The sequence below is a fragment of the Rhinichthys klamathensis genome, unplaced genomic scaffold (assembly GCF_029890125.1).
Source record: "Rhinichthys klamathensis goyatoka isolate OS25496 unplaced genomic scaffold, OSU_Roscu_1.1 h1tg000491l_1, whole genome shotgun sequence".
Taxonomy (NCBI): Eukaryota; Metazoa; Chordata; class Actinopteri; order Cypriniformes; family Leuciscidae; genus Rhinichthys; species Rhinichthys klamathensis.
Genome location: NW_026606977.1, coordinates 930844 through 945122, shown reverse-complemented (window position 1 = coordinate 945122; position 14279 = coordinate 930844). Strand labels below are relative to the sequence as shown.

Genomic DNA, 14279 nt, shown 5'->3' with positions numbered 1-14279 from the left:
AACAAAACACAAACATGGAGCCTCAGGATGCTTTTTCGCCTAGATCAGTGTTTCTCATTTATAGTAATTAGTAAACAGACTTATGTTCATTCTCTGCCCTGATTTCATTTATCTGCTCTTTTGTTGTTAAATAGATGGTTTACTAAACTCACAGTAAGCCAGTTTATATTATGAATTAGGGTGTTTAAATGAGTAAGTTTCTCTTACATCTAAAACAGAAAAAGCTTATTATTGCTACCACATAAGAACAGCCACTGTCTACCACATAACACACTCAGAACACCTTAGCAAAACACACTCAGAACACCTTAGCAACCATCCACACAATTTCTTTTTGGAATATAGAAACATCTTTACTGTAGTTTATATAGTGCTGTGTTGCTAATTGTATGTCTTGTCTTTGTGTGTTTTAGGGTGACCAAGGAGACACTGGGCCAAGGGTCAGTAGTACATGCATATTTCTGGCACCTTGAATAGATCTATATATATTCATATTTTCCCTTACAATCAGATAATCAGAATGTGCCTCAGAGTAATGCAGGAGATTCCTGACTGGATGTTAAAGGGTTAGTTCACCCAAAAATGAAAATTCTGTCAGTAATTACTCACCCTCATGTTGTTCCAACCCCGTAAGACTTTCGTTCATCTTCGGAACACAAATTAAGATATTTTTGATTAAATCTGAGAGCTGGATCACCCCACAGAGAAGGAAATGATTAGTTGAATAAAGTCGTTATTTTTGTTTGTGTTTTGCGCACAAAAAGTATTCTCGTCGCTTGATAAACTTAAGGTTGAGCCACTGTAGTCACTCGGACTATTTTAACGATGTCTTTCATAACTTTTGGGCCGGCCAGTTTCGATCTCTTAAGAAGCCTATGGAGGAGTGATCCAGCTCTCAGATTTAATCAAAAATATCTTAATTTGTGTTCCGAAGATGAACGAAAGTCTTACGGGGTTGGAACAACATGAGGGTGAGTAATTACTGACAGAAGTTTCATTCTATCCCTTTAATCACATTTATGAAGATTGATGATGCATCATAAACCAGGATTGAAGGGCTTAAATTGTGTACGACAGAAGGCTGAATTCATTTACTATAGTCAATATTCTCTCTTTCTCATATTTTCTTCATCTTTCTTTATTCTTTTTGTCACGCACATCCAAAGAAGTGGCATTACTAGGATGTGCATGTGGATTTACAAGATGGGCAACTAAAAATATGGGAAGAAATAAAATCCAAATCTTTTAACTTTCTTAATTTGAACCTTCTGTTGGGTTGGGCAATTTCTTTAGGATGAGCACGCCCACACTTGCTGGTGTCATGGTCTAATCCAAACATAGAATTGTTCGACCGATATTTGACTATTTAGAACTGACCAAAGAAGTGTTGATTTTGAGTAGTGTGTTCCAAAATGTTCAAACTTGTCAATGGATAATGTACTTTTTCAGGTTTCAAATAATAGTTTTTGTGACTTAAATCAGTAAAATAAGTATTTATTTAAATGAAACAATTTTGGGTATGTTTTTTTTTTTTTTGCTTTTATAATATGATATAATATAATATTAGTGTGTGTGTGTGTGTGTGTAAATAGGAGTTTATTGATATTTTGATTCCCTAAAGAGTGTGCAGTGTGTGTATCTGTGTGTGTGTGTGTCTGAGATAGATTGCATGTTTCAGAGCACAAAAATAACAACAAAAAAAGTCTCCTGACTTCAGCTAAAGCTCAACAATCCTCCCTTTTGGGAAGCTCTCCCTGAAAAGGAAAAATACAGAGTAAATAATGTCTTTATTCTCTTCTAAAATTGCCACAAGTTTTATTTTAGGGTTGGGGTTAGTCTGTAGTAAATATAATTAGTGTAATTTATATAGCATAGGGACAATAGAAGTCAATGGGAAGCTTAGTTAGCTGAGCGTGTGTGTAGTGCTGAGTAAAGCAGCAGTGTGGGAAACCTCAACCATCCCTCGGGTCACCACATCCCTGCTAACTCAACCCTCATGCTCACGCTGGCATCAACAAACTGTGTCACTCGCTCACTTTCTCTCTATGATGCTCTGTTTTTTCTCTTTCTCTTTTGCAAAGCCTTTACTTCTCAGATTTCTGAAGCTAACTGTCATTCTTAGCCATGTTCCTGTTTTCCTGCAACGCAATATAGCACGACGGTGAATTGCTATGAAATAATCCTTACACTTGTGACTTGTTGTCTGTTTCCATTCTCAAAACTTTTCAGAGAGAGAGAAAGTGACATCTGTACTCACCTCAATGGTACGGCCTTATTTAAAATCTCTTGCGGCAGACAAAAAGTGCTGTGCTTCTCGTGCAGCTCTCTGTCAACACAATCCAGCCCTATGAATGTGGTTTACAGAGACAAGCACACAGACAGATGTGATTTAAGACAGCAAAAATAAAACCATGGTTTTTGTCCAGTTTTATTTCAAGGTGGCAAGACCAACAATTTATTTTATTTTTTTATTTTTTTTTTATCTCAGTTGTGTTTAGGCAGTCCAGACACATTGTCCTTTTTGGTCTGCATTTAGAACAAGTCAAAATTGCAAACATTGTTTTTTTTTGTTTTGTTTTATGACATGGCATGAATAACTGATCCAGTCATACCCAATGAGAACCATTCCACCAAATAATATTTAAATGAAAAATATCATATTATATATTTTTTATGTTGTTGAAAGAAGTCTCTTGGTTGTATTTATTTAATCAAAGATACAGTAAAAAACAGTACTATTGTCTTCTCTATTGTAGTATATTTTAAGATGTATTTTATTCCTGTGATGTCAAAGCTGGATTTTCAGCATCATTACTCCAGTCTTCAGTGTCACATCTGATCCTTCAGAAATGATTCTAATATGCTGATTTGCTGCTCAAGAAACATTTCTGATTATTATGAAAGTTGAAATTATTATGCGGCTTAATATGTTAGTGGAAACATTGTTTTTTCAAGATTCATTGATGAATAGAAAGTACAAAAGATAATTGAAATATTCTGTAATATTGTCAATGTCTTACTATCACTTTTAAAGTATACAGTTTGTAAAGTATAAGTATAAAATGTATACTTTAAAAAGAAAAGTTATTAACCCCATACTTTTGAATGGCAGAGTATGTTATCCATTGACAAGGATGTTGGGGTTTTTAATTGTCCAAATGGACTACATTGACACTGAACATTTCAAAAAAGCCAAATATCAGCCAAACAATTGGCCTGAACGTTAAGCTAATTTGAGCAAAATTCTCCAGGTGTTAATTCTCATTCCGGTGGCAGTGAAATGCTCTTTCAAAGCTCTTTTGATGACTGGTCTGTGTATCTCTGCTCCTCTGTTCATCCTCTTCCTCTCGCAGGGTCATGGCACTCATGCAGGTCTGCATAGTAATCAGATTCTCATTAAGGTTTGTCCCTTCACTGCTGCCATAGCCTTCATCTCCAAGCTTCTCCATGTCAAGGATGGTCGTCTTCCCTTCATGGCCCCTGAGATCTTGCTCAGCTTCCACACTATCCCTCTGTCTGAGTTTGTCAATGCTCGTATTGTTTCTCCTCAACTTTCTCCTTTGTCTTTTACTCCTGTCTGTTCTTCTGGGGACGTCCTGTCTCTTACTATGGGGGACTCACACGCACAGATGGTCTTTCCTCGTTACGATCACGGCTACATCTCGGCCGATCAGCCCAGTTTCCAGAGGCGCATGCTGAAGGTAGCATGTGTGCAAGGCATGTGCTGCGGACACTCCCCTTACTAGATCTTCATCTTCCTCATTTCTAACTTATGTCATGTAGCGTGATTGCTTGTGTTTTTGTTTGTGTCTCAATATTTACAATGAAATAACCTCATCCATGTCTGAAGGATCTGAGCGTTGCATGCAAGCTGCTGCTTCAGTGAATGTGGCTGATTCAGGGTGAATGTCACGAAAACATATCTCTGTATCATATTTTACCCCATACAAATATTAGTAATTATATTTTGCATAAGGAAATTGAATGCAAAATAATGGCACAATGCAAAAATAGATATAATACAAAATAATTGTCCTGATAATAGATACACTAGTAAAGAAATTTCTTCCTGAGATTCATACCCTTAGATATACAGTATAAGGAAACCTTGTAGTGACAAAATTGTGCCATTATACATTGGAAAAACAATTGGTCTATTAACAATTTTCACTAAGAAAGTGCTAGTAAATTTCACAAATAATTACAAAGCAAGTAACACATTGAGTTAAACGTGAAATTTTACAGTAAAAAACTGAAATTGTATTTGTAATAATAATTGTTGTTAAATTATTTATGTATTATTATTATTCAGAAAAGTCTCATTACTTATATACAATAAATCACTGATGAAACTTGAAACATCATAGTTCTACCATTCAATTTTTCATAAAAAACCTGAAATATATACTTCAAGAGAATGTTGTCTGTGCTTATTTGTGTGATTTCCTGTGACTTGCTTATAAAAATGTATTGTACTGTATATCACATATCTGTATGTTTTCATCAGGGTGATCAAGGACAAGCTGGCCCACCTGGACCTCCAGGCCCTCCTGGTGCACCCGGTGCTAGAGGGCCCCCAGGAAACACTGGGAAGGACGGCCCCCGTGGCCCACAAGGAGATACAGTAAGACGCTTCAATCATTTTTACTTGCTTCCGCGATACCTTAAAAGATGCTGTGCATAAAGGGGTCATCAAATGTAAATTGCCGAGGTTAAAGCACATCAGGGATACAAGTTTTTTAAGTGTGATATTACAGATCCCTGCACATGACATGTGGGAAAAAACGAGGAGGAAGAGGCAAGGGAGGCAGTGTCTCCTCAAAAATGTGACATTAAAAAGTGTAAAATTCATTTGTTTTTATAAAGTAACAATGTCCAAAAGCGACACTATAGTTACAGCGGGACGCCGCGTCTCTCTTGCCTCCCCTGAGCCCATTGACTTTTAACAGACCCCCCAAAGTGTGCGGTGGGTTTGGTGGGGGGTATTTGAGAATGAATGGGGGAAAGTCACGTTTGAGGAGGCAATGCCTCCATTGCACTTTGATTTGATATGATCGGTTATGACTGGATATCATTGGTTTGTGCGATAAATCCCGCCTCTTGTTTTCGTGCGCGTTCTCGAATCGGCCTGAATGAAGACAATTAATGGGAACACTAATTAAAAAGCAAGTAAACAACTCAGCCACTTAGATATCACCGCTTTGTCACGTCGAAATCAAACTTGGCCTGAGAACATGATGACTGTGGGGGGTTTTAGTGCGTAAACGGCTTTGGGGAAATTAAAGGTTCATCTTTGTGTCTGTGGCCAGTGTGTACAAGCTTGATGACTGATGAAAATAAGTTGACTATTAAAAAGAAAAGCTGAACATTAGTTCACAAATAATATATGTTGTTTAAATTGTTACTGCCTTTAGTTATTATTTTGGAATAAATGAAAAAATGCGTAAAAACACTAACTTGATGAAATTTAAAATTGGTTTTAATAAATAGAACATTACATAGTTAGTGTAAAAAAACAAAATAGAATTGTGTTTGGTCTCTCTTTGATGTAATGTTTATTTAACCAGGAAAATTAAATGTAACAGGGACGTTAATTTAGATTTGATATATATATATATTTTAAAAAAGTGAAGATTTTGCCTCCTCATTTTAAAACACTGGGGAAAAAATGTGTATATCGTGGCCACAGATTAACAATTCATTCCCATGACTTACTAATACATCAGCACATTTGACTAATTTCTTACTAATTCGTTCCCTCGTTTTACTAAATCTTGTGCACGATACAATAATTAGTTCCCTTGTTTTATTAAATTGTGACCACATTGTAATAATTCATTCCCGTGTTTTAGTTCAATCAAACAAGTGAACGAATAAGTAAATGGTGGCCACAATAAACAGGAAAATATTGATTAATTATGGAAACAAAGACAATATTGTCAGTTCAGTGTAAAGGCCATTAATTATGAAACGAGTTTACTTGAGCTATAAAGCACTTCTGGAGCGGCTCAGTTAAGTCTGCTATTTTAAAGGCTGTCTCAATTGCAGAATACTTCCAGTGCACTGAAACGTTAGACATGTAACATGTTTATATGTATGTAACAATTGAAAGTATTTATCATAATGTACCTTAAATAAAAAAAAAATTTAAATGTGTGGAAAATATCAGTTCTGCTGTTCATAAATACCAGTAGTGATATTGTATAATGTGTAGTGAGTCCTTACTAGTGTCCAAAAATGTGTGTACACCATAAGGCTATACTGATTCACGACCTGCTGATTGAGACGCACCCTAAGTTGTCAACAAAAATGATTCATTTAGTGCCAACAAAAAATATTAAGTTAAATTAAATTTGACATTTAAATGGATTGAACATAATTAAATTGGATTGTGACAATTTTTTCAAGAATTGTGTTGCTTTAGCTCATTTTAGCTAAGTAATTTGAACAAGCTGCTTAAACAGACGGCGTAGGGCACTAACTACCAAGGGGGCACCAAACAGTGATGTTTACTGAGGGGCCCTGGTTGTACAATTGGATTTATTATCTGAAGATGTTTTTGTACTACAGCAGCCTGTGGTTTACAACAGTTACAGGTTGTACTTTAGAGGTTAAAGGCATTAGCATTGCTCCGCTCTGGCCTCTCATCTCACGGTTGTGTTTTGTTCAGCTAGAGGTGATGGAGAGAGAGAGAGAGAGAGAGAGAGAGAGAGAGAGAGAGAGGTTAGAGGGGAAGGGGGCAAATCCAGTTCATCATTCCCCCGATGGGGCGTTTGAGAAACCACAGCCTATGCCAGTGCACGGCGGCTCACCTAAAGCTGAACCAAATATAGATTTTAAGGCTCAAGACTCATCTGGTTTGGGTAAGACACGGCCACAAGAGATATGGCGCAAGTCCTGGTTCAGGAACAGTTCTCACAACATTTCTTGCCTTAGGTCCCTTCAAATGAAGTTTATATAGTGTCTTAACAGAAAGGTAGCTTAATTAGGACTAAACGTGAACTTGAAATGGTTTCAATCTGAAGTTGGAGTGATTTATATGAAGCATTCATGGAATATTTACTCTTATCCCAGAGCTCAAACTGGGCTGGTTCTCACCGACACACTAGCCTGTCAATTCTTTTCACAATACCAGGAATTATTCTTGCGTAGCGGCAGATTATGAGAGAGCCAGTACACATTCTCTTCTGTTTCTGCTCTATAAGACTGTCTGTCCTCTCAGTCTGACTGTTAGTTTCACAAGCCAAAATGTTGACTTTCGACACTAAATCAGCAGCATAATATAGCTTATTCTGGCCAAAAATCATTCATTCAGATATAAAGAGGTTGCCTGGCTGACATTTGAAATTACCAGACTCATTTTACTTGATTTTACATGGCATTTAGGGGTTTGGCAAACATGCGAGAGATGTCATTTACTCTGAGTCATCTGCCTCAATAGTTTATATATAGACTAAAGTTTGGGGTCAGTAAGATTTTTTTTAAAGAAATTAATACTTTTTCAGCAAGGATGTAATAATTATAACATCACAAGAATAGATTACATTTTAAAAAATATTTTTCTGTATTCTGATCAAATAAATGCAGAATTTGGTGAGCATAAGAGGCTATTTTCACTTGTTTTTTTTTTTTTCCCTTTTTAATGATATATCCCAAAATATGTGTCAGTGTATATGTCAAATGTATTTGTATATAAGTCCGATTATATTTATATAAATATATTTATAATATTTTATATAATTTAGTGTGTAATATAATATTATTATATGTTATATTGTAATATGTTATATTGGCCAGTCTTTAAGAATCGCACAGGGGGGGAAAGTGTCAAAATAGGTAAACTGTTAAGTTTACTGTTAGTCACCTAATATACATATATAAACAAGTAAAGTCCCAACACCTATTTTACCCCCGCTTCAAGCACTGGAGTAACACAATTCTGATATCATTTTGATGAGTCTCAAAAACATAGCATACAGTGAATGCATATAATCACAAAGAGAGTGTGTATATCTGTGCTGGCAGAAGTAGAGCTTTAAGAGTTCTGTGGATAAAACAAGACATGTTCTGTTCTGGTGTAAAGAAACATTTTATGAAAGCGGAAATCTATGAAATTCTGCACCATGTTGGTCACAGATGTTTCCCTGACATCTTACCAGCTAGTTATCTTCCATTGTTGTGTTTTTCGCTTGCAAAACCACCTTGTTAAGAAGCGCAGCTTGAAGGAAGGACGGGGAAAGCGAACAGCACAGGGCTTCTGATTTTCCCAAGCGCTTCCTCTGGTTTTGCTCATTTCTGACAGGGAACAGAAAATGATGTCTCTCTGTGTTGTGGCTGAATACCAGCTTTGAAGTCAGCTTGACATAAATTACTACAGTTGACATGATTGTTTGTGTGTATGCAACTGTATGTATGGGCGCCATGTCTTCGATCATTCTGTAGATAATTTAGGTCCAGGATGAGGACAAGAATATCGATTACAAAATGAAAAACATTGCTTAATTGACATCCTAAGGAGTGTTTATCATAATACATTCACCCAGGGCATCCTCCACAAGATGCATGTTATGTACACTCATTCTCTATGTGTATATGACAAACATACATACCTTGATTTCAATTTTAAAAGGAGAATAAACATGTGATAACCTTGTATTAGTGATGAGAAGGTGTTTGCTATTGGTGCCCAAAATCTGATGGTGAACGTTCCACCAAAATAACCAAAGCTTTATATCACTGCCCCCTAGTGGTTAAACACACCAGTGTCTGGACAGACCCCATATTAAAGAGATAGTTCACACAAAACTGAACATTTTGTCATCATTTACTCACCCTCAAGTTGTTCCAAACCCGTATGAGTTTCTTTCTTCCGCTGAACACAAAAGAAGATATTTGAAAGAATGTTGGTAACCAGACAGTTGACTGTAGCCGTTGACTTAACAATTTCTTTTTTCTACTATGGAAGTCAACAGCTACCGTCAACTGTTTAATTAATCGTCAACAGATGACTGTCAACTCATACAGGTTTAGAACAACTTGAGGGTGAGTAAGTGTTGACAAAATTGATATTTTTGGGTGAACTACACTCAAAAAAATTACTCTTTAAAGCTACTCAATTTAATTATGGACAGAGGTTCCACACAAGTAAATTACTTTATATTAACATTAATGGATCTATGTAAGCTCCTTGTGTTGTGACAACACAACTGAATGGGAAAGAATCAATGTAAAATAGTGATGTCCAACCAAATCAATGGAATTGCTTCCCTGTAACTTAAACTGGTTAAGTTTAGTGAACATGCTTTATTTAAAACTGCACTGAAAGAATAAAGTGAGCTTAATTCACTTGATTATTCAATTGAACTTCTAGAAATATAGAATAGCTATTAGCTAGTATAGCATTTAATAACATATTAAATGCTAAAATCTATATGCTCCTTCAGCCATGAATTTAACTCATTTGAATCAGTCCACAACCTAACCACATGCTCCACTCTTCTCCACAATGGTGACCCACTGTAATTTAAATGGTTCTAATAATTCCAATGTAATTGAACATTAAACACAATTACACAATATAAAGTCTTCCTCTTTTCTCATTTTCTCAAAAACACATAAAATAACACTTAATTTCAACATTTATTCTCTCTTAATTCAGCTATATGCAAAGCATGCTGGGAACAAGCACCCCCCAGTTTCAGTCACAACACAAATCATTCATGTAATCCAACACAAATGGATTAAGTAAATTTAAATTGTACATATATTTAAGCAGATTGAACACATTCAAATTAAGTTTGGACAAAATGTATAGCAATTGTGTTGCTTAAGCTCATTTGAATTAAGAAATTTGAACAAGCAACTAACTTTTCTTTCTTCTTCTGTGCAATATAAAAGCATCCCAGAACAGACTTTACGAAATACTAACAGAAATTAAAGACTTTGCCTTTAGATTAACTTTATATTTTCTTACCTGCCTGACTTCTAGCTCTAACACCATGCAACTTTCTACCTTCTTCGCACGCCATCTTCATCCAATATGTTGGAAATCAGCACATCGTTGTTGTTGTTTTTTTTGGATCGTGAAATTAAACCCTTTACATTAGTTTAACGATTGATAATTAAGTATAGTCGAAAATTATAAAGGTTAAGTTAATTAAAAGCAATACAATAGTGTTTTGGAGGTAAAATAAATATATCTGTGTTACTTTAACATAAAATATTTGGGTAAAAAGAACAGTGCCACAAAACCATTTTTTTGAGTGTATCCCTTTAAGAAAAAAAAAAGAAGGAAAAAAAAACAGTTAAAATTAACTTTGTGACCAACATTTTTAAAACTATTATTAAATAGAATGCAATCAAAAGCTCTTCTGATACTAAATAACATCATTTTTTGGGGGTTTATTAAAAAGAATATATGTTAACCATCCTGAGATGAAAAACATATCTCGTCGCAAAATGTAACTATATTATCGCTCAGCACTTTATAAAAGTGTATATATAATTATATGTATAATGTCCAACATTATTTGCATACATATAATATACTTGCGTATTATATAGCATATCTCATTATAAATATCTTACGACATGTGAAAAGCGCTATAGATAAATTTGACTTGACTTAACTTGATATTTAATGTGAAACTCATACCACTAACCCGATCAAGCCATTTAATGTAATAATGATGCACTTTAGGACTGGCACATATGATTTTTGGTTCTATAGTGCTGACCTCCTTAAAAAAAAAAAAGAGCTCTGGCATCAATCAAACACCGACTTTAAGTTTGTGGACGGTACATCTTAAATGTTTGGTGTATTAAAGTAACTCTTAAATACTTCTCTGTCTCTCTAGGGTGCTCCTGGACAAGATGGAATAGAGGTGAGCGTGCAGCGCTGTTTATGATCATCATGGCCATGGTCTTCATGGCTTACATTATATAATTGTATGTTACTTTCTTTCAAACATATTTTCTCTCTCTGCAGGGACAAAGAGGTTTACCAGGAAAACCGGTAAGTGTGTGTGTGTGTGTGTGTGTGTGTGCTCATCCTTGTGATCAAGATGTTTCTTGTTTTTTAGGTAAATGTCTTGCTTTCTCAATTTTTTGAAAGACTAAATTCTTTCCTCTCTGCATAAATTTGAACAGCATGTTTGAGTGTTTTGTCCTTTGTGCTAGTAAGCGCTTGCTGACTTTAGCTGTCCTTAAACACACTGATGTCTGGTTGCACTGACATCTGTATGATGTCTTGAATTATTTTCTGCCTGTTTCACTAGAAAGACTTTTAATGTGTAATATCAGTTTAGTTTTAGTACATGTGCATGTTTGTGAGTGAGAGGCTAAGATGAGAAACATACATGTGAGTATGTTCTTAGCCAGTGTGTTGAAGTCTCATGGGCCTGTTGTACATAAAGTCAGCATGAAATGGTGTTCGCAACCCTTTTACTTCAGTAATGTGATTTATTTCTAAGTGAAACAGGAAATAAGAAAAATGTAGAGCTGAACTTGATTTATTTTATTTTTTATCTATGAAAATTGAAAAGTGGCCTTTATATGTGGCTGGAGGGGAGGGTGACATCAGCCGAAAAGGAAAGTTGTTTCAGAGCTGAAACATTGAAACATTAGTACAAAGATCTTTCTTCAGAATCATGTGAAACTATGCAGTGTTCCCAATAAGACCGTATATTAAGAAAGTAAATAGGGTAAAACTTGCTTTTCATCTTGACTATAACTTTTCTAATTAGAAAATGTTCTAAATGCATCTTATTGATGTAATTACAGAAGTTAATACAGCTGTAATTACATGCAGGTATTTTTAAAAGTACATTTGTAAAAAAAATATATATACAGTACGGTACACACAATAAGTGTGTATTGTATCAAATGATTAATAATTTAAATGTTAGCACATAGTAGTTAAAGACACCTAATGTAAAGTAGGACTGAGCAGTTTCATGTTTATTTCCATTGTGTATTGTTCAACTGGTTGAGGTTGATATGGCATTTAGAAAGTAATTAGTAATAAGTAATGCAATACTTTTTAGAGAAAGTAATTAGTACAGTAATTTACCCAATTTTTTGAGTAACTTACCCAACACTGGACAACACTTGGATGAACGTCACAATACAGAAAAAGATCTGTCGCGACTTACATTACATCGCAAATTTAACATGGATTTTTGTGTTAACCCTCTGGTTATCTTTGGGGTCTTTTTAACCCGCAAATGACTTTTGGTCAAATTAAAAAAAAAATTCTCTTTGTCCAAATGGTATGAAACTTTCTACAGCTCTTAACACTTCATAGATCTACAAAAGAAAAAAAAAATTGGAATGATATCTGTTATTATGTTGCCGTGAAAAAAATAGTCACACTTGTTGTCTTCGGGGTCCCTGGAGACCCCGCATAGTAAATATATAATATTCATCATCAAAATCAGAAACAACGCAGATCACATGGACAGAAATGAAATGGCACACTTCCAACAATGTAAAAAACATCCACAATGCAAAATGATCATGCTCGCCACACACACACACACACACACACACACACAACCACACATACACATACACACAGAAATACATTTGTAAGGCTATAAAAAAAGTCTTATAATTTGTCAAATAAAATGCAGAACCACCACAAATATAAATTGGTGACACTGACACAACGAAAATACACACACACACACACACAGAATGTGTGTCTGCAGAAGTCATGCAACGTACTACGCATACTGCCTGCAGTGCACTGACTCGTGAACACCTCCAGTGCACCACCAATTGTTGTTCTTATTTGTTCAAAAAACAAAAATTTCCCAATCAGTTTTTTTAACAAAATAATTTTTATATTACAACCATTTTATTTTTTTACTGCTTTATTTGATCATTTGTTATTGCTGTTCAGTTCATTGCACTTTTGTTTTTTTTTCTCAATATGTAATATAACTGTTCATTTCTGTTATTTTTTGTTCTGTTACAGTTTGTAACTGAAACGTTGATTAAAAATGATAGAATTATATTAAAAACAGATAATTGAAATAAATGATAAAATCTAAAGACTCCAAGATTTTTTGTAACATCTTGTTCAGGTTTGATTCTAATCATAAAGTAACATTATTGAAGAACTTTTTTCAATACAAAATATGCTAAACTTAATACAAAATATGCTAAACTTTGACCAAAAGTATATAATTCTTTTTTATAATTTTGATTTTAAAATATTTATATATGAATCCAACTCAATCCAACTGAATCCAACTTGTGAAAAGATGTATTTTGGTTAATCAAACAGCAAATAGCATATAATGGAGCTCTATAGCAATATAGTGGTTAAAGTGAATTTTTTTATTTTAAAACTTCATTTTCCAAAAAAAGGGCAAAAATCTTACATTAAATCATGTACAATTATCCATGTTATCCCCATAAATGAAAGTTAGAAATCTGGGTCCTTTATAAAGTGAATTTTACATAAAATGCTGTTTTTTGTAAAAAAAACTATTTATTTAAATATTTATTTATTTATTTTTAGAAATTTAAAAAATATCAAAAATCCTCCAAAAACTGCACAAATGTTGAGTAAAAACATTAATAAACAGAGTAAAATTACATTTGTAAAAAAAATTGTATTATACTGTTACAAAATGCAATGTTATTGTCTGGGGTCCCTGGAGACCCCAAAGATAACAAGTGTAGACCCTAAATGAAGATAATCAGAGGGTTAAATGTCTTCGAATGTCTGTAAACGGGATGCGCTGTTATTCGGGTAGTTAGCTAGAACTTGTTCAGCCGGATTGTCTTCAAATTTCTCTAAAATGTTTCTCAAAACTGACCACAGAAACAGACTGTTAATGAATGTCTCCTGCAGCGTGACTGAGAATGTAACAATGTCAACATTCCTTCAGCTCAAACAGTAGAGCGTTGGTACTTGCAACACCAAGGTCATGGGTTCGATTCCCAGGAAAAGCAAGAATTGATAAGAATGTACATGTGTACTTTGAAATGCAATGTAAGTCATATGTTCATGCCTAATATTTCCTGCATAATTACGTAAGTTATTGGAAATATATTTTGTGTTAGTTCAGTTACCTGTGTCGGCAGTGTGCAGAAGACACACCCATCTTAACAATTTCTATATCGCTTATCCTGCCGAGAAAGACCATAAATATTACAGATAACGTTCAAAGTATCAATTCATGTACATACATATATCTTAAAACTATTTATGTGCAACTGATACCCTGCTAAGCAGGGGATTTTAGGTCGATGTTTTGGCTGTAAGT

The 14279-nt window shown here is 34.6% G+C and overlaps 1 protein-coding gene across 1 annotated transcript in view; it reads left to right on the top strand.

Moving 5' to 3' along the window:
- col23a1a (collagen type XXIII alpha 1 chain a) overlaps nt 1-14279 on the top strand; it is a 143961-nt gene that overhangs the window by 118826 nt on the left and 10856 nt on the right. The window contains exons 9-13 of the mRNA XM_056237610.1: nt 414-440; nt 3630-3701; nt 4508-4624; nt 10857-10883; nt 10988-11014. Coding sequence (XP_056093585.1) covers nt 414-440; nt 3630-3701; nt 4508-4624; nt 10857-10883; nt 10988-11014 — 270 coding nt within the window. The remainder of the gene's footprint in view (nt 1-413; nt 441-3629; nt 3702-4507; nt 4625-10856; nt 10884-10987; nt 11015-14279) is intronic.